Genomic DNA, 21,249 nt, shown 5'->3' with positions numbered 1-21,249 from the left:
CATCTTATTTCTGTTTAGAGTAGAACCTGAAAAGAGAAGGATTATTAATTTCCAAAGTTGTTCTGGATTGTCAGAGTCTATATGCTTTTCTAATGGAAACCACAAATTAGTAATTTTTTTTTTTTGTTGGAATGTAAATCTGCATTCAGCTATCAGAAAGACAGAATATTTGTGTTTCAAATTTCATGAGTCTTTCATGAAGCACAGCATGTTCTCTAGTGCATTTATATCAGTAGTAATCTCTAGGAATGTAATTAACCACCTACAGTCTCCCCCCTTTTTGTGGGTTATTTTTTAATCAGAAGACTGAAAGTTGTTAATTTTTTTACTTTTGGGAAACCAAAAATTGTCTAGACTATTTTAGAAGGTCACCACATGGTTTATAATAACAATAAGCCAAAACTCAAACTTAGAATATTCATTCACTCTATCATTTTAGATTAACTATTTTTTACCGCTCCCATTTTTAGACACTTTGCAGAAACTAATGTTCCACTCAGCACAGTAAAGTCAAATCTGATATAAATACACCAAACAAATAATAGGAGAAAATGCTATTTTTAGCAGGTTTATCCAAAACATCCTCAGAATCAGCTGGCTAAAATGATGGAAAAAGTTAATAGTGCAGAATATCCAACAGGATTTTTCCTCTGCACAATGACAGCACCTACTACACCAAAACTTGTGAACCTAGCACACAACTTTAATTAGGACTGGGAATGTAATGAACAGACTGGACAGGCTATGTGACATATAACTTATAGTCAGAAGTCAGACTCCTTGAAAAGGGAAAGCCAGCTCTGTGGCTTTATGGCATGTCTACATAGCTTTGTCTGACCAGAGCACAGGAAGTGGATTTTCATCTTGCATGACTGGATAAAGAAAACTGTTTAATTCCTGGTCCTAATATCAGGTGCTACCTCTACCATCAGTATCTGAGGCCTGTCCATCTGGAATGTGAGAGAATAAACTCCAGCAGAGAAGGAGCTCCCTCCCAACACACATTCTAGATGCTGTTAGGCGTCAATTCCACATTAAAATTCACAGTTAAAATTCACAGTTAAACACTTACCACAGTGTCAGATTGTATCCAATGGACCTCATTGCTAGAGCTGATCCTGGACTGCTGTGTTTGCAGGGCATAAGGGAAAGAGCTGACCTGAAGAACAAGGAGGTTGAACGCTTCAAGCACCTCCCTGCAATTAATTACTCTATCAGCCAGACCATGATTAGGCTCACCATGTGACAGGGAACTTGAAATGGCACTGCAGAAATAAGAATGCAAAGAATTGCCTCACTGATGTCCTGAAATTCAATGGATTATTCTCTTCCTACAGAAAAATCTCTAACTGACTGTGACACAGAGAACCATGGCTCAAAAAAAATCTCTTTGGAAAGGTAAAAGACTTCAAAAAATGTTTGACTGTTCTCTGTGGGTAAACTCATGAAAAAAAGGAAAAACAGCAAACACCTAAATAAAGGATCAAAATCTGTTGACAGTGAGAAGGTGGATTAGTGTGACAATTTAAAAAAGCCGAGGAAACCAAAAATAAGCAAAAGCTGATTAAACCCCTGTCATTAAGAAACACTCTTCCATGAGCTATGGGGATAGGATATAGTTGCAATTTTATGAAATTCAGAGGCATTTTCAATCTGAAAAAACAAATTTCTAAAAGGCTGGGGAGCCTGAAAGTCTACTGATGTTCTGAGCTCCTGAAATTGCCTTTACAATTATTTATTATGTCCATTATTTATTCAGAAATTCCAAATTCAAAGTATAGCCAAGACAGTAAAAAAAAAAAAAATGAATGGAAGACTATGTAGAAATAATGTTCCTTTTGTCTATTTTCAGCTGTCCTTCAAGGAGAGTATTTTGCTTATTATAGAGCCATAGAATGGTTTGAATTGAAAGGGACCTTAATGACCATCTAGTTCCAACTCTGCTGCCATGGGAAGGGACATCTTTCCCTATTTCTAATATTGAAAAGAATCCCACAACCTTATATAGCATGTTTAAACCACATTATTCTCCTTAGTTTACTCATGGAACAAGAACAGAATTATCAGCTTTACTTATTTCTTTCTTCTTCCAATATGAAGTTGTGATTTGGTGTGAATAAATGTTTTTGCATGTGTGTACATGTTGTGTTTAGAGCTAAAGCCAAATTCAATACAGCTGTTTCTTTAAATCATTTCCTTACAGAAGTTATGGCATCTTTCTTACAATGCAAACTTAAAGGTCTGTAGGCTTTCTCATATCACAAACAACACTATTATCAGGGATAAAAAGATGAATTAAAGCATGACTAGCTTGTGAGCATCGGATACATTTGGGTTTGAGCACAGAAAAAAAAGAGGAATAGAAAAAAAGACAAGAAGAACAAAGAAATTTGCAAAATCCAGCTTTTTCCCCTAGATTTCAGCACCATAGCACACAACCCTAAAAAAGAGTCCTGTTAGGCATCCAATAATCTGAAACTACTCTCACCAACCTTCAGCTGAATCAGAACAAGCTAACAAATATGGGCAGCCAAAAATGATTCTTTTGGATTATAAGTCATAAAATGCCTTAAAAATGCCTAGGCAAAGCAATACGTGTCTAAGATGGTAAGTCTTCTGAAAAACCTAAGGAGAAGATGCTGGGAGAGGGTGGTTTGCCTCAGCAGATTGAAGCAGCTACCTTGTTAAATCCACGTGGGCATTGTCATGAACCAGCACAAAGAGCGTGTAGGGGTTCTGCTTCACCCGCCGCATGAAAACTTCAAATTTAGCTTGAATCTCATTGTCCAGCCGCACCACGTATTTCTCAGCTCTCTGGTAGGCTGTCCCATTGTCTTCTAGGCCCAAGTCCACAAGCACACCTGGCAGAAAAGGAGAATACAACAAAATTCTTTTCCTTTGAGTCCATCCAAAAATGAAGGGTCAATGGGAAGTTGCCACTTGTCCGCCAAACCACTGAGAGGCCCCAGCAGGAGGACGATTATCCAAATGTGATTTCTCTCACAATGGAGGCCAAAATGTGCTCCATGGCTTCTGGAATTTCCTCCAGAAAGTGCCTGAAGACCTTTCAAAACCTTCTCACATTATCAAAAAATGGGAGGGAAAACATCAGGCCTCCACAAATATTTCCAAAGCAGCACTCAGTTGGGTATGCTCTATGATCGATCCGAGGCCAAACTTGCCTACATTAAGATAATATATTAATATTGTTTGAGTCAGAAAAAGTCACCCTTACCTTTCCTTTGCAAATATCATTAATTTATATAAAACTGGCATTTTAGATCACTATAAAATTTATATTTTCTATCATTAATTTATATAAAATTTATATAAAATTGATTTTCTATAATATCATATCATATATCATATCCTTTTCATGCTCTGCTTTAATGCTTGTGTCAATACAACTAGTCTCTGTAAAGATATATTGCTGTCATAGTCATAAATTAGGCATGGTGCAATGCACATGACACTGAATGCCATTTGAATTAAAGAAAAAACTACTCTGAAATATGGATCAATTAAGTATTTTCCAGGGCCTTAATGATTTTGTAAAATTTTTTTTAAAGTACAATAAAACACAAACTACGAGGACAAAAGATATGCCGGAGCAACTTACTTTTCCCCATATACCAGTAATGATGTAATAACATCCCATACTGGTGTTTATCAGCCTGTTGGCCCTCCCTCCCTTTTACCTGACTGCCGAATCCGCTGAAGGGTCTGCTGCACCAGGACTTCCGAGCGGGGCACTATGACAATGAAGTCCACCTTGCTGAAGTGGCCCAGATCCAGGCTCTGATTGCCACTGTCTGCTATAGCACAAACCTGGGACAAGAGCTTTCTGGCAACTGTGAGCTGTGGCTGGTAAATTTGGAAGGTATCAACATCCAAATCTAGAGTGTGTTTGTTTGAAAAAGAAAACAAAACACAGCAAGAAACATGTTTACTTTCCCACCCCCCCAGTAAAACATGACCCTCCAAACAGCCTACCCTCTATTATCAGGAAAAAAACATCACTCACCAGAATAAATCTCAACTCTCTGGAAAGTTTGGTCCAGATCACAAATGCCAACTTTCTTTCTTTGATAAAAATGTGGTAATATATCAGATAACCTCAAGTACAGCACTGCCCATTTTTTAATATGCCCTAAGCGTTTTAAGGATTTCTAACCCAAGGAAACCTTATGAATATGAACACAGTGAAATGCATTCTGTTAAATGAACCAACACATACATAATATGCATGCTCATACCTAGATATATATAAAGATGTGCATGTGTACATATAATAAAAAGGAGAGAGAGAGTGGTACAAAGCTCTAATGTTCTCCTGAAACTCAGATTTATTTGGACTTAATGAACGTCAGTATAACACTAGATGCAGAGAACTGAGAGACTGAACAGAGCACTCATGTTTCCTCAAAATAAAAAGCATGTTCCATTTCAGTATTTTCATTAGGTAAATTCTGCGTCCAACAATCCATGCTTCATTAACCACTTTTCCACTTGCAGGTTACCTGATTAAATCCTATAGTGACATTACAGTGTTTTATGTATGCCACTTTTACTGCTGTGTTGGTTTTACACAGGGACATGTTTTCATGTGTGCATATGCCCGTGTGATTATCTCCTGTTCAAATATGCCCATCTCAGCAGATCTGCTATGGAAGAAAATGTCCCTCTCACTGCCTAGGAGACTTACTTTATTTTTTTTTTTATTCAGGCAGTTTCTGAATAGCTTCAAGCACTGTACAGCTATATGTTAAGGACAAACCTAACTCAGAACAACTGTTTGAGAAAATATGAAGGTTTAAAAAAAAGTACACAGTAAGAAGAAAAAAAGCCCCAGAATCTAAAGATCATTCTCCCTTCAAATTGATCCTCTGGGGAACCTCAAGACTGGTACTTCTGAGGGTGCCAGAACAAAGTGCCTGGCAGTCTTTCTATTTGGATCTCCTGATCCACGTGGAGACAATATACCATCCTGCTTTCATTCAGATTTAACACCAAATAGATGAATTGAAGTTAACTAATACGAACCAAGAGCATACCTTTCTTTCACAGAAAAAAGCTTTACTGGAACTTGAATTTGCTTTGATACTGGACCTGAAAGAATCTCAGTGTTCACAACAGCTCAGTGTATCTTTTGCCAGTATTGTGATATGAAAAGGAAAGTATGTTTAGAACTCTGAATAGCTAAATAATTCTGAAATTTAGCAATTTTAGACAGGAAATCCTACCTTACCTTTTGCACTTAAGCATCTTATCACATTATGCTGAATAAGACATCTCAGATCAACAAATTACAGATCACTTGCCTAACACTTTCAGTCCAAGATCTTAAAATGCATTCCCTGAAAGTTTAAGCCTCAGAGCACAAGTCTCTAATGCATAATACCAGGCAGGAGGACAGCTGAGGAGATAGAAAGAGAACACAGTTCCTCTCTGCCTTAAACTCAAGGTTACATTCCTTTTCTCTTTGCAAAAAGATGAGATTAATCCACTCTGCCAGTGCTACAAAGAAACATCTTCTCTACTCTGCCTGATGCCTAACAGAAGAAAACATGTTTTAGCTTAGAGAATATAAAAACATCAGGAAAAAAAATTTGCTGAAGGTTATTGCAGAGATTTTCTGTCTGAGCAACTGCTGTATTGCTACATTTAGCTGGCAGCATTAGTATTTTAAGGTTGGCACACTGACTGCAAATGTGCCCTCAGATTCTCCTGAGGAGTATGCATTCTGATGTTTAACCAGCTACTCACTTATTTCATATCTTGCACATAAAAAAAATTACCTGGTTCTTGTGTAGAAACCATGGCAATTGCCTCCTGAGATGACACACACTCGCTTACATCTCCATTAAAAGGAATAATGACACTTTCCCCTCGCTGCTGTAGCATCTTCTCCAGCAGCTTGTCCAGATCATCACCTAGATCAGAATGAGCAACACCAGGAAACCATTTTAGAGAAACATCATCAAACATTACATACAACCTGTTCTCACACAGCTGGTGTCAAATCTGCACTCGGGAAAGGGACCGGGCATACAGAGAAGAGAAGGAGGGAGAATACCTTTCTCTTTTATCTACTGATTTACCAATTGGATTAATTTTTCTTTAAACAAGGAGCCACATGTGTATAATTTCAGGTCCATGGCTTTACAGCTACTGGTGACATCTGATGATTACAAAGAAGCACACACTATAGAACAACCTCTAAAACCTTGCTAAAAGCGCCAGCTAGAAAACACTTGGGTACTTATGGGTTATGCAAGCATTACATGCCCTGCCATTACTTTCAACAGATGAGACAGGGTTAAAAATATTTTGCCAGAGGGTTATGACCTGCCACCACACAGGTGAAGGAGACAAGCACTCTTTTACACACAAGGAGGAGAGAAGAGCAGAGTGCCTCTCAATCCATGTGCATTTTAACTGCTGAACAGGAGACAGACCAACCCTAAAGACAAGACTGCCTTGGCTAAAACTTCTGTTTCTTAGAATCACTCACCTAAAGATGTATTTTTGAAATGTGATGCCAGGAAACTCACTTTCCCTGTGATGAGCTCATAACTGATCTCTTTTAAAAATTCACTGGTGGTAAGCATGCTCTCTGCAAGTGCCCGAGATTGATACTGACCTGGAGAAGAGAGGGGAAAAGAGCGAGAGCAGACCTTAATACAATTTATTGTCAACACAACCTCCTCATCCTAGAAGTCTGGGGAGCTCTGATCTTCAGTCATGGATCTCCATGTGAAGAGAGATCCATGACTGGGAGAGCAGTCTCAGTCTACTTCGTTAGTGACTGGAGAATTAGTTGATATAACTAATTTTAGCCTGTTCTTTGTGATTGCATGTCATTTTGCATACTTGTATGACAAATGATACTCAAAATAAGTATTTGCACCTTAGAATAAATGGAGGATTCTGGATAAATAGGAAAAAAGTAATTATCCCGAGTGTGGGAGAAAAAAGATTTAAAAAGTAGAAAATTGCATTACTGATTTATCTGCCTACAAAGGAAAGATGACTAAAGTTCATTTCCATCCAGACACACTCATTCACACACAGACAGCACAGCCAGTCATCAGTGCAGAATAAAAAGGATAAAAATAAGGACAAAAAGGATGAAAATCATGTTCTGTTCTAAGCAGTCTGCAGAAGACCCTGCCGTGTAAAATATCACAGTTGTTACATGAAACAAAGACAAAGCAACTATTTTGTCACTGGGTCACTTCAAAATATTTTCTAAGGCAATCACACAAACAAAAAAGTCTCAGGCCTCTCAAGAAGTAGTAATGACTGGCATAAAGATATTTTTCTGTATCTTCATGGACTTCAGTACTCTGAGTCTTGCTGAAGATACAGTAAACTTAGGCATTGCGATACAACAATACAACGGAGAATAAAAAGAACAAAAGGGATTTAAAAACCAGATCAACAACTCAAGAAAATGAATTTGGCATTGCCATTTGAAGCAGTCTGCAAATATACTCACCTAGAACCACTACACAGAATTCATTTCCTCTAATCTTGGATGCACAAATGGCAACTACATAGTCTGGTAGCTTTTGCTGATGTTTCATTTCATTGAGAGACCTCAGGGTCTCTGAGATGCCCTCTGCCAGGGAATTCTGGGTGACAACCACGTGCACGAGATCCCGAGACACACTGGCGATTAACCTGGCCAGCCAAGGGAGTTGACCTGGTGACACAGAGACACACTGTGCACTCATTTGCAAGGATCTCTCCCTCAGAGTGAACTCCTGCATAGCTTTCAACATGATCTGCTCAAATTCTTCCCTCAGGGGTATCTGATCAGGACCTACAATGCAAACAAACAAAGAGAAGAACAGTGTCTCATATAAAAATGTTATTGAACCAGGAATAATTACATGTCTGTCTTGATCTGACAAGCTCCTTCATCATATTTTTTTTTATATTTTAAAATAACCACTTGCTACTCAGTGGATATGTACCCTCATAGTTTATTCTTGGGGTTTTTTTTTTATTTTAGAAGCCTTTCTCTTCCACCACCACCCTTTTTTTTTCTCCTCCAAACAATGAGGTATTACACCTCACTCCTAGCTTCAGCAACTGGTGGGACAAACAAGGGAATGGGAAAATATGTGCCTTTTGCCTGGAAGAGAAGGGTTGAGCATGCAGCCATATGTTTTTGCAGCAGAAAACCAAAATGCTTATCCTTGTAGCCTAATCACAGCCATGCAGCCTGACAAAGCTTGTTAAGTGCTCTTTGTTTTGCTTTTTCTCATCCTGCATACTAATCAACTAAGCATAGATGCAAATAAACTTGTTTAACCTCTTCCTTAGCTTCATTAAATTAATTTAGCAAATCTGCAAGCACCTACCCTAAAGAAGAATATGAAACTTTAGATCTACATTCCCCAGACTCTGTGAACTGAACTGGAAAACAGAAATATAAGCCATCCTATCTTGGCATCAGTCCTCCAACTGAACTTCAATTAACATTCTGTTCAGTTAGCTTTGTCTCATCGTCAAAGACATTCAGGAACAGTTAAAAACATTCATGAACACAGAGTAAAAAGTAACCATGGCTAATATTGCCAAGATCTCATATCAGTGCCAGAGGAGGCAGCTTCACACTTCAGCATCTTGCTTTTCTCTGACTAAAGGAGGGCTTAAATATCAGAGATGTGAAATACTGGGTTTGGTTTTATATTTTCTTTCAGACCAGTAAACAGAAAGGTTGTGTGAGAAACAGGGTGTGGGTAAATAACCCACAGCAGAGAATCTGTAAAAACTGCCACCTGTTGTCATTTTTTGCCTTTTTGAGAAGTAACATATGGAAAGTGCCACCATTCAATTACCAGAGGATGGTAAGACAACTATAAACTTGTAAGAGCAAGGCTGTTTTCATTTTTGATACAAACTGAAAAATTCTGAAGAGTCCAATTTAACACAGCATGGACATAATTCTCTCTTTTAGAGTTCTCTTTTGGAAATGGATTTTCTTTTTCCTTCTAAAAAAGCATCACACATTCCAGGTCCTTGAAGACCACAAAATGGAAAAAAAAAAAAAAATAGACATATATCAGTAGAGAAGAATGTTCCTCTGCAGAAATAAAGTAACAAATGAAAATGATGCTACCCACTAGCAGAAATTAAAGCAAGCTTTTGCTGATTGAGGGAGGCTACTTAAGAGATAAGCTCAAAACACAAGGGTCATCATCAAGAATCCAAGAAGATTAAAATAATGGTATAAATGGAAAAGCAGATTCTCGGTATGAAAATACACAGAATTTCACTCAGATTACTCATAAGAAAGTACAGCTGTCCAGAAAAATAATAGAACTAATATCAGATGAGATCTAAGACAAAATGATAGATATTGATTTTGATTGTGAATAGTTTCCTTAAAAAAAAAAATCGATGCTGAAAGGGAATATATAAAAGCTTCTCTACAGAAATGAGCATGCAAATGATCATCCTGATTTCAAAAACAAAACTGCAAAATAAACAATATCATAAAATATCAATATCTGAGTTGCAGTCAGTTGGTGTCTGGTCACAAGTGGTGTTCCCCGGGGCTCAGTGTTTGGGCCAGTCTGTTTAATATCTATATTGATGATATGGACAAGGGGGTTGAGTGAGATTGGCTCAGTTGGTCAGAACACAGTGCTAATAATGCCAAGGTAGTAGGTTCAAACTCCACATGGGCCATTCCCTTAAGAGCTGGACTTGATGATCCTTATGGATCCCTTTCAACTCCCAGTATTCAAGAATTCTGCACGAGAGCACCCTCAGGCAGCTTGCAGGTGACAGAGGGCAGGAAGGCTCTGCAGAGGGATCTGGACAGGCTGGATCAATGGGCTGAGGACAATGGTTTGAGATCCAACAGAACAAAGTGCCATGTCCTGCCCTTGGGTCACAGCAACCCCCAGCAGTGCAGCAGGCTTGGGAAGAGTGGCTGGAAGGCTGCCTGCTGGAAAAGCACCTGGGGGTGTTGGCTGATGGCTGGCTGAGCATGAACCAGCACATGCCCAGGTGGCCAAGAAGGCCAATGCCTGACTTCCACCAGAAATAACGTGGCCAGCACGACCAGGGCAGGGTCATCCCCCTGTACTCAGCACTGGTGAAGCCACACCTTGAGTCCTGTGTACCGTTCAGGGCCCCTCACTACAGGAAGGATGTTGAGGTGCTGGAGCATGTCCAGAGAAGGGCAGCAGAGCTGGGGGACACAAGTTCTGTGGGAAAAGGGAGCTGGGGTTGTTTAGACTGGAGAAAAAGAGGGCCAGGAGGACCTCATTGCTCTCTACCATTACTTGGCAGGAGGCTGCAGCCAGGTGGGGATTGGTCTCTTCCCCGGGATAACAAGTGACAGGACAGATGGACACAGCCTCAAGTTGTGCCAGGGGATATTTAGATTGGACATAAATTTCTTCACTGAAAGGGTGGTTAGGCATTGGAATAGGCTGCCCAGGGAAGTGGTGTATTCAGCATCCCTGAAGGCATTCAAAGGCACATGGATGTGGCAGTTGGGGACATGGTTTAGTGGTGAACCTGGCAGTGCTGAGTTAGTGACTGGTCTCACTGATCTTAAAGGTTTTTTCAACCTAAATGATTCAATGCTGCTACGATTGTATTCTATTATCCTATACAGTTTAAGTCAATACATTCAAATGTCATCCATTTCTGGATGACAGTTATTTCTGGGTAGGCAAACTTCAGGGTACAACCCACAGAGACTACTTCTCCAACCACCTAAGACAGGAGAATTGCTGCAATAAGCTCTTGCTTTTAGTTTCTGACTACCCCTTCCACTCAAAGCAAAGCCCTGCGAGAGCCTTGAGTCTGGATGTGCATTTGGACATTAAAACTACAAAACACCTCTGGGCATCACAGAACACAAAATCTAGAGTCAAAATGACTCAGATGCACCACAACAATGCACAGAGAGAAAGGAGAATGATTTCAGAATCCTCAACAGGAGGTACAACACAGGATTCAGAAATCTTTTCCAGCCAGAACACAGACCACCTTAGCACTGCATAGGCTGAGACTGTGTTTGTAGAAATGGCAGTGCAGTAGCAAAAAGCTGATGATTGCAAATGAAGGAATGTAACCCATAGTGCAAATATGGGCATTCTGATATACAAAAACAGAACCATTCTGTATAAAAACAAAGCTTGAGAACACTTCACCATGAATGCTGCCAAAGATAACAAGTGTGAAATCTGAATAAGTCCTGGAGGTAGACTAAAAAAAAAACCCACTAAAATCAAACACACTTCTTTATCTTTTTTTACTTATTCCTTTATCACAGTCAGTGGAATTTATTTATAGCCATGCTACAGCTCACAATCATAGGTTTAACTATGTATAGTCTTCCAAGAAGGTTTAAAGCATCAGAAATGCATTTGGGTTTTTTTGACTTTGATTTGTAATATCATCACAAGCTGCTCAGCTGATTTCTGAAAACACAACAGCATCATCCTACAATTAATGTCATAATTTCACAAGAACACTGACAGGAATTCTCAACTATATTCTTTTTTTTCCAAAAAAGGAGCATTTCCACAGATAGTATTTTTATCATCGGTGATCACAGTCATCTGCAAATATATTTTATACAAGTAGTTAGATCTGAAAAAAATTAGACAAGACTCTCTTTCATGCCTTTGCCTGCTTTTTTATCTTTGTCTTTATCTTACTCTTTCGCAATATACTCTGGAGAAAAGAAAAACATTTTAGTCCTACTTTCTCAATTTAGAAAAAAAAGAGGTTTACATGAATAAATTGTTAATTTATACGTGTACTGGTCTCTTCTTGTCAAAAACTTTTCCATCTGGCCACCCTCCAAACACCTCTAATCTGCTTTGATTTAACAGCATGGGACAAAGGCTACATTTTGGTGCAGCTGTCACAATTCCAACAGTTTTAAGTTTACAGCAGTATTCAAACCAGCAACATGTTTTGATCCCCTCCTCTACAGAATGTTTTTACTTTTCTCCTCATTAGGCTCTTTCATCTTACAGTACTGGCACACGTCTCCACATAAGGTCAAACAGCAAACTATTCAGCTTTGCCCAGCTAAGAACAAAAGCCAAACTAAACACCTGCTAACAAGAGAACTGCTTTATGCTGAAGTCACAGCATAAAACTGTGTCCATAACTGTGTCCACAGTGCTCAGTGGACACCGTTCAGCTACAGAAGCTTTGCAGGAAGCCACTAGTCTGCAGCAAGTATAGACTTGATGCATCCATCTAAAGTTAGGCATGCTCATGGAGCATGATTCACTGACTCACAGGTTTCAACAAATAGTTTGTTTTTAACTGGAAAGGCTGTTATCAGCTGGCTACAAATTTGCAAGCTGCCTCTATCAATCCAGAATTGTGTGAAGCAGCTGGTTTTACCACACACCCTCTACAACTTTTCCAATAAAGGTGAAAACCTCAAAATAACAAATTTAGGCCCACTGAAAGAAGGTAACAGAAAAACATCCTGTAAAAAATTAAGAAACCCTTAGTCAGTTCTAACATGGCATTCAATGAACTAGTGAGGCAGAGAATGATAAACAAAGCCAACAGGTCACTTAGAGAGTATTACAACATGGAAAATGGTTTCCTTCCTGTCCTCTAGAGAACTGCAGAGAAGTGTAAGCACTCATGGGTGAAACCTGCATGTTTGGGGTTTGGAGCACGTTTGGTCCCCAAATTGAAAGGTTATCAGCAGTTGGGCTGCTTTTGGAACACCTCCATACTTCACACCACTATGTATTACAGATGCACTGTGCTCTTCAAAAGTAACTTCACACTGCCCTATGAAAAGTGGCATCTTTTCAAATACAAAAGTTTGGGTGAGACTACCATAGAAGTCTCCCAAAACTCTCCAATTTTTAACTCCTAAAACCTTGCTCCTACAACTGCTCTTTTTATTCTAAGGTAGGGAAAATGACTGGACCTGCAATAAGAGAAAAAAAAAAAAAGTGGCTTGCTGGTTTGCTCTCAAACTTGCAAAAAGTCCATTTCAAAAACATTTACAAGAATGAGATATTCACTGAATCACTTAGTCTGAATAACAAATGTGGTTTTCATGTAAACAGTGCTGTCACCAAAACAATGACAACCATCACACATCTGCCAGCATTTGTCACAAAACTGAATAAAACAGACCAAGTGTCCTTAGAAAGGGCTGTGATAACTGATGGTTTGATGCCCTAAGAAAATGAGTTATCTGCATTGCAAATCCATTTCACAAAGGTGACCTGGTCAATCCCCATATGGAGAGTAGAAGCAGCATCAGCCTTTAAATTCACTTCACTTCTTCCGTTTCAGGAGCAAAGTGGCAAAGTCACACACACTAGATGGAGCCACTTGCCTCTTCCAGCCACAAAAGCAGCCAGAAAACTGGTCCTAAAAGGGACATCAAGGAGGTATGAAGAAAAAAGGACAGTGTCTAATAAAACCAAGTACTTATGACAAATTGCTTACCTAGCTGGACAAGATACTGAATAGTTAAAAGTATCATATTCTCCACACTTAGCAGCTGACTGCTGGACAAACCCAAGAGATCCAAATCCTTGTTTTCCAGCTGTGGAATCTTGTAGCAGTTCACCAGCAAGGGACTTACAACAATATCACCAACATTTCCATAGAAATAAGGTAAAGTGCCATAGCCTATGATAAAACAAACAAAACCCCCACAGAAATTCATAAAATTTGCCATTACAAGAAATCTTGCACAATAATACATTTCCAAATGTCTTCTTAAAGCTGTCTGGCAAAATAAATTGCACCAATGACTGTTCTTGGCATTATAATACCTTAAAAAATAAATTACAGGCCAGGGATCGTCTGCTGTGTTTTACAACAAATGATCACATACATTTGCAAGAACTAACATTAACTGCATGATATCCAGCAAGGTAATAACTATTAATATTCTCATCTGTATTTGGATAACATCTGTTTGGGTCTTACCCTGACCTTTAAATACAGATTCTCCATAATATAGTGTACAAAGAAGAAAAATCAATGAAAGCAAAAGTACATTGACCTTAACATTATAAAAGCAGGGTACGTCACATTAGCATTGATTCAGACACTGTGGTATTGCTGTGATTGATTTCACTCTTTTTGCCACCTCCCCATTCTGTTTTCATGAACAGGTAAAATAAACATTGACAACTAAACATGCCATTCTGTAAGGTAAAGCACGTGAGCACAGGCTAACTCCTCCTTTCCTTCAGAACGTTTTTCATTTCAGAAGAAGCATTTCCACAGAGATTTTGCCAAATCCATCCTTTTGGGTACATCTGGTTCTGTACTATTAATAGGACGCTGTTTCTCAGGGCCACTAACGTTTAGCCTAACTGAGGACTTAATGGCAGCTCTCCAAGAGCCTAAGGGCTGCATTCAATTTGCACTTAAGCTGATGGCTGTAGGCACCCTCATCTTTAATAAGGAAGTGTTTCTCTGAAAACCATTAGAGCACCACGTTAGAGCTTTATAATCGGCTTCCAGAAAACAACGCTAAGCAAAACAAACCAGAAGCGTAACCCTATCCTTGACAGATTTACTGGTGTACATGGCCCTGGTAATTCTCCTGGAGCTGTGTGTATTAAAATTATCTGTGCAAGTCAGGACTTGGAGATCTTCTCCATTCCTTTGGGGTAAATTATTCCACAGACTGTATTGACAAGCATGTTCTGTTGACACTGAAGCTACTTTGTATGACCATTTATACTATATTGAACCTAAATAAAATTTAGAGTGAAAAAAAAAAAAGTCACTCATCAAAATTTTGGCAGCACTAGCTGACCCATCTATTTTTAATGTATTATGCCCAAATAGCTCAGGTTGAAAGGCATATTCGCATTAAAAGTCACACTCTTAAAGCAATGTCTTTCTAAGGGTCAACAAAGTATTTTATACAACTAAAGGATTTTAAAAGCCTGAAACCTGATCTGTTATCTCAATTGCTTACAAGAACTATGGACTATAAATGACAAAAAGTTAGTATGATTTACTTCTGTTTAGTCAGTGCAAATCAATTTTCTGGTTCTCATGTAGAATTCTGGGGCTTCAGGATTTGAATTATAAATGCTGCAGGAAATATTTGTTTGGTTTATAAGTTGTTTATACCGGAAAGCTATTTTCATCACTTGGAAATTGTTCTCTTCTTGGGTTTTACAAAAATCTTATTTGTATAAAACTTAGATTTGGCCAGTGGCTCTGCATAAATTTGACCTAGTGGTGACCTGTTTGCAAATCAGGTTCTCCAGAAATTGCCTGACTCTCAGTTTTAAATATTGAGCAACTAAAGGAAACTATCTGTGACAAACCAACTTGGTATTATACTGAATGCCAGAACCAACAAAAAGAAATAAACCCCCTTTTGTCCTGGGGAGTGTGTATTACTACAACATGCAGCATTTGATCCCCCAGTGTAAGACTTACCTATCAGAATCACTGGTCTGACTCCCGAGTTATTCAGCAGGTTTTCAGGAACTATTACAGTCTCCCCTGCTGGGAGGGGTTGAGGCTGTAAAATTCCAGTTAACATGGATTGAGGAACTGGGACTGACAAAAGAGGCTCTATAAAATAAAGAAAAGAGAGAATTCCATTACTAAAAGGCTCATACTGTGAATTGGCCTTATGAACAAATAAGAAAAAAATTACTGTAAATCACTAACTGTAATAAAATTCAAAAGGTCTCTGCATTTCCTGCTATAGTTTTAAGTAATTGAAATGAAGAGCCTATATCCTCCTCCAGCCCCAGCCCTAAAATAAAACTTTTTCTGGCTACTGTATTGTTGGTGAGAATGAGAGAGCAAAACACTGGTTTGAATATGCATCTTTAAACAAAGCCAAGTACTAAGCCAAAAGGCCACCCCCCAATACTGCCTCTCAATACAAGGGAAGAAACTGCTTCAACTTCTGACCTAGAATATATGTAGATAAGAAAAATAAAAGCAGGCCAAAATCTCAAAGTTGCCCTTAGATAGTTGCTACAAGGATAAAAATCAGTCTTTACTCATGAAAGAGCAGCGGCAGCTTTCATAAATAAAGGAAACCAAGTGCAAGAATTTTGTAATCTGTAATCAGGTTTCAGAGTAAGGCCTGCTTCACAAGCTACTTAGGCTCCATTTGGTGGTTTGCATCCACTTTTTCAAACCATGCCAGCAAGAGAAAAACATCAAAGGCAGGATGAACGAATGCGTACGTTTTACCAGGGTAAATGGTTTATCCAACAGGAAAAAGTACTACTAAAGACTCATAGCAAATGGAGTACACAAGAGAGGTAGCAGATTAGTGGAGACAAACTCAACAAACAGGGGAGATTGCCTTATATCATGTCTCTTCAGCAGGTTTCTGAAGATAGAAACCGACAAAAGGCGCAATTTGAGGTGCTCAGAGAAGCAGGCCTGCACTACCATGCAACCCTTCCTCCTATGATGAATATCTCTGAAAATAATTCCAAAATATCTTAAAACCAAGTCCTCAAGACCAGAGTTAAAAATGCACTGTGCATATTGATGAATGGCATTTTTCATTCCTTGGATGCCTATTCTCTCTCTCTATAGAGAGAAGAATAAGTAACACTTTATTCCCCTTTAGAAAATATGCTAAATCTCACAACTGAAAAGTACTCAAATAGTGAACAGTTTTATTAACAGTTATAAATAAAGAGTTATCTACATGGATAGACATCAGAATTCGTAACTTATTCTATTTCATGTCATGATAATAAACTCCTACAGCTTTTCCATGCACAACTGGCATGTGGCCTCACTTTCTGCTTTTAACTGAAGATCACCCAGCATATCACTATCAGTGTCCTTTGTTAGGCCAAAATTATATAAAGCTGTTTTTCCCGTGCAGAAACAGAGTGTACAGGTTCTGTAGCATCCCACACCAGACTGAGACACAACAGTCAAGGTGAAGGCTAATGAAAAATCCTTGAAATATGTTCATATATCCATACACCTGCACAATTTCAGAACATACAAGTTACAGTTGGGGGAACCATGGATTTCTTTTAGCTTTCTATTTTTAACAATATGATTTGCCTCTTCCTTTCCTCTCTCTCTCCCCCAGCAGTTTTACTTCCCCTGTGTCGCATCTTAGATTACAACAACCAGGAGCAAGCAATCCTGTGTGGTTTTTTGGGGGCATGGTGTGCTTAAATACTCCATGGTGTGCTTAAATACTTTGACAAGATCAGTTATGCTTGCTGTGCAACACGTGAGAGGTGCAGCACAGGGCTGCTGGGCTGGCTGAGCTCACATTTTAACAAAGGAAATCTCGCTGTCATTCAAGTTTTACCTGTTCTTGTCGCAGGCCGGATCGTAGGAACAGGTACTGCTAAACCAGGAGGTGGGACTGGGGACCCCGGAGACCATCCTCGGTGGCGTTTCTTTGGTGGTCCAGAACTGGACATAGATGCTGGAAGGAAAGCAAAAATTAATTCTAAACCCTGTCCTCCCAAGTGACCAAATTCCAGCCCACCCTCCATTTCCCACCGGTGTTGAGTGGATATCACATCACAGAGCACCAGAGGCTCATACCTAGATTCATATAAAACCAGACTGTGATGTGAAAAACATTGCTACCTGGGTTAAAATGTCCAGCATTATCATTAATGCCATTCCAAAAAGCAAATGGATCTGTAGAGACTGAACAGTAGGAGCAGCTACAGTCAGAAGAAGAACAAAATCACAAATCCCAAGCTCACCATCCAGTGCAGCTTAGAATAAAAGGACAGAGAGGTTTTCTTTACCTTGATCTCCAGCTGCACAGCCAGGACTTGGAGATGTTGAGTGAGGCATTGGCCGAGAGACTGCAGTACTCAATGCATTATTTCTTCCTCCATTAGCGTTTCCATTAGCAACATCCGTGGCACGCAGTGAAAGAGGAGCTGAGTATAATAAAACACAGAGTGTGTGGCTTGAGACAATCTTGAAAACAAACAAATAAAATAATAGAGAATAATAAAAGAACAGGGCAAGATGCGTGACTGAAAAAAAACCCCATACTCCAGGGAAAGCATGAAATGTACTCGGCAGAGAAACATTCAGATTGCAAAACCTATGCCTTAAAAGAGATGTCCAGATTTCAAGGTGAGAAGGGATAGGTGGAAGAAAAAATGCAAAGAAAGTCCTATGAAAATACAATAAAAAATTGCACACACACGAAATTATTGCGAAGTTTGTGACTAATTTTCTTACACAGTGAAATTTTTTTAAAATATACATCACAAATTCAGTTTGGAAAGATTTCTAAGCCACAAGTGGCTTAGAAATTTTCCCCCAGTCATCCCTATGCTATGCACAGTAATTCATTACAGGGCCCTCATCTAAAGCCTTAGCAAAGGACACTGGGCAGGGGAAGACAGAGCAGTTTGCTGCAAAGTGTACATGGCCTGAGCATTACTGAGGCGAACCGTGCTAATTTTGCTACCTCTGCCTAAGGTGATTCTCCAGTCCCAGCAAGCCTGACACTCTAGCAGGACCCACTATATCCACAACAGATGATCACCAGAAGTTACCATCACTCATTGTTCTCATTCTTTCTCAGAACACAGTTTTTGCAGAAAAAAGAAAATGGCATAAACTGCCAAAATGGAAGCCAGTGGAAACTCCAGTTCCTTGCTGATATCAGCCAGCTTCACAAGGATTTAGCTGCCAAGAACACATTCCAGGAGCAACACCAGGAGATGGTGATGGCAGCTGCAACCTCAAGTGTTAGAGATGTAGGTATGTAGCTTAAAACAATGCAACTCCCCAGCTGCAGACATCCAAATACATCCTGGTACAATTGCCAATTACAAAATATGAATAACCTCACTTGCCCATGGTAAGCTCCTCATTTCTACTCTGAGTCAACAATTTTGAATGGGCAGATATGGTGGGCATGGGTCAGTTAAAGCGATTGAAAAGCTGGGAAGAAATTTCAGTGCAAAATTAAATCACACGAGTATGGAGGGGGAAAGGTATTTTGCACAAAGAACTGTTAATGATTTATGAGATAAAACATAATTGTAATATGTACCATAACTAATACCATGTTGTGTTAAATAGCAGATGTAATACATCATGTATAAAATGATATATATATGCTCATGTGCATATATAAACCAAATGAATAGATATGTTTTCTTATTCAAGCATACTGTCCTGCAATAAGCGTGATGATTTCTTTTTTATTGCTCAAAGATGAACCACCTAAAGTAAAAAACAATCAGATTATCCCACAGAGTGTCAGTGTGGGACTTAGATGTCACAGTTGAGGGTTACAATTTATTAAACACACAATACAGAAATAAGCAATTAAAACAGCAGATATATTAAAACTCCTTAAAATGAGACTAAATTCCACCAGATGTATGTGGAGGAACTACAATTGTTAGAAATGCAGAACTGCACACAAATCTCAATTACTGAGGCAGAATCAGAGTGATATCAAGAGGTGACATTTATGCTCTCTTACAGTTAGGAAGTGCAGAGAGAGATACACTGCACTCCTGCCAGGATGTTAAATCTGAAAGCCAAGGTGTGGCTTGGGGACAGCACCAACTGCAAAAATTTCTGTGCCAAAAACTGCAAGAATATGAGAGTTCTGGAGAATGCTAGTGAATGCTTTCCTTTCCCATTTCCATCAAAAAAAAAACCAAACCACTCTCTTTTCTTGGCTGTTAAGTTGATGATTCCCTTGGCTCTCAGAGGTTTTGGAAAGCAAAGCCATACCTGCAGCAAATGCCTTTCCTACGAGCTGTACTGACAGAGCCAGAGGTTTCACAATGTTCTTGTTCCGGGATGGTTCCTGTGTTCCACTTAAGTTAACAGCAGCAGAAGATGATTTTGCTGGACTGAACACTGAAGAATCTGAGAATAGAAGTTGTTTAATTAATGATTAAAATTTATATATTTACATTTATATAATTTTTATTACATACACATTTATCAAAACTCATCTCTGCATAAATTACAAAGATTTTTTTACACTCCTAAGAAATTACCATGTATCTTTCAGGAGTTTTAACAATCATTTAACTGGGTGTTTCTATAGAATATTATAATCTACTGGACCCATGACTGATCTCTTCCACAATATTTTGCACTCACACACACTGAAAAAATATTTTATTTTAATATTTTAATATTTAGAAAGGGTTATCTCATTACTCCTCAAAACAGCCTCATGGGATAGGCAAGTAAATGCAGTTTTCTCATGGTTCACATGAGGAAGCTAAGACAAGAGCTTATGGAGCTTGCAGCCAGCAAGCTCAGGGAATAAGCACTGGAATAAGTTACCTAAAAGAGGTTGTGGAATCTCCATCACCTCAAATTTTTCAACAAGAAGCTACTGAATCTCTGTCAGACACAATTAAGCTTGACTAAGGACCAAAAAAAAACCAACCCCAAAAAGATAGCCTCCCGACAGCACTACTGTCTACAGAACTATAAAAAGTGTATGCCCATTTATAAATCTGGGTAAAAATTTAAGGGCATTTGAGACCAAACTTTCTGCGTAAATTTACAAACTTCATGGAGCACTTTACCAAGGCTAAAATTTTTAAATCTTATTTTGTAGAAGAATAAACTGAAGAACAAACAAATGTGAATATTTGCCCAGTATAAAACTGATTCCAAACCTCTCAGCATGTAAGATCCTTTAACATCAGGCATTTCATAGTCACAATTTACTTCAAGAAAAAATGGGCATTCGGATGCTGATACACTGGCAAATCCAAACTCTTATAACCAGAGTGAAAGAATATTAACTCAGCATCAGTCCAGAAAGTAGTTTGTAACAAGTAGGCAAAGGAGGCTAAGTTCACCTACAGATATCCCTGTAAAACAGCCAGCTAAAGAAAACAGAAGACAAAGACCAACTTGATCTGCCAAACACATTCACCCTCAGGCCACACACCATTTGGTGGAGGAGGGTGGGAGGAAGCTCTTCTTTGCCAGACAGAGTAACTGGCATGAAGAACTAACACAGAAGCCTCTGCTGCTGCTGCTGCCCCACCAGAAAATCCCATCCATGCTCATAGGAAATACTCTGAATGGCTGACACAATAGATCACCAGGTCAGGCCCTTGGAGGGAGACGCTGGTCTGCCATTAAATATGATGTAACAAATATGTGGTGTTAAAGTTTCTTTAAAGTAAACTGTCCAGAAGCTTTGGGGTTTTTTTTTGTCCCCCATCTCTAATTGTAATACATTTTCTTGAAATTTTAACAGTGAATGTGGGTGTG

General features: G+C 38.9%; 1 protein-coding gene across 6 annotated transcripts in view; it reads right to left on the bottom strand.

The window, feature by feature from the left end:
- The window catches only part of GREB1L (GREB1 like retinoic acid receptor coactivator), a 131,668-nt gene that overhangs the window by 24,916 nt on the left and 85,503 nt on the right, over positions 1–21,249 (bottom strand). For all 6 annotated transcript variants that reach the window (XM_030228201.2, XM_030228204.2, XM_050971070.1 and 3 more), the window contains 11 exons: positions 19,735–19,872; positions 17,769–17,906; positions 17,315–17,434; positions 15,445–15,582; positions 13,477–13,662; positions 7,502–7,828; positions 6,515–6,643; positions 5,799–5,933; positions 3,699–3,896; positions 2,681–2,861; positions 1,073–1,265 (listed from right to left, as the gene is read on the bottom strand). In XM_030228201.2, the coding sequence (XP_030084061.2) occupies positions 1,073–1,265; positions 2,681–2,861; positions 3,699–3,896; positions 5,799–5,933; positions 6,515–6,643; positions 7,502–7,828; positions 13,477–13,662; positions 15,445–15,582; positions 17,315–17,434; positions 17,769–17,906; positions 19,735–19,872 (1,883 nt within the window). The remainder of the gene's footprint in view (positions 1–1,072; positions 1,266–2,680; positions 2,862–3,698; positions 3,897–5,798; positions 5,934–6,514; positions 6,644–7,501; positions 7,829–13,476; positions 13,663–15,444; positions 15,583–17,314; positions 17,435–17,768; positions 17,907–19,734; positions 19,873–21,249) is intronic.

The sequence above is a fragment of the Serinus canaria genome, chromosome 2 (genome assembly GCF_022539315.1).
Source record: "Serinus canaria isolate serCan28SL12 chromosome 2, serCan2020, whole genome shotgun sequence".
Lineage (NCBI taxonomy): Eukaryota > Metazoa > Chordata > Aves > Passeriformes > Fringillidae > Serinus > Serinus canaria.
Note: the sequence above shows the minus strand (reverse complement) of the source record. Positions and strands in the feature narration are given on the sequence as shown.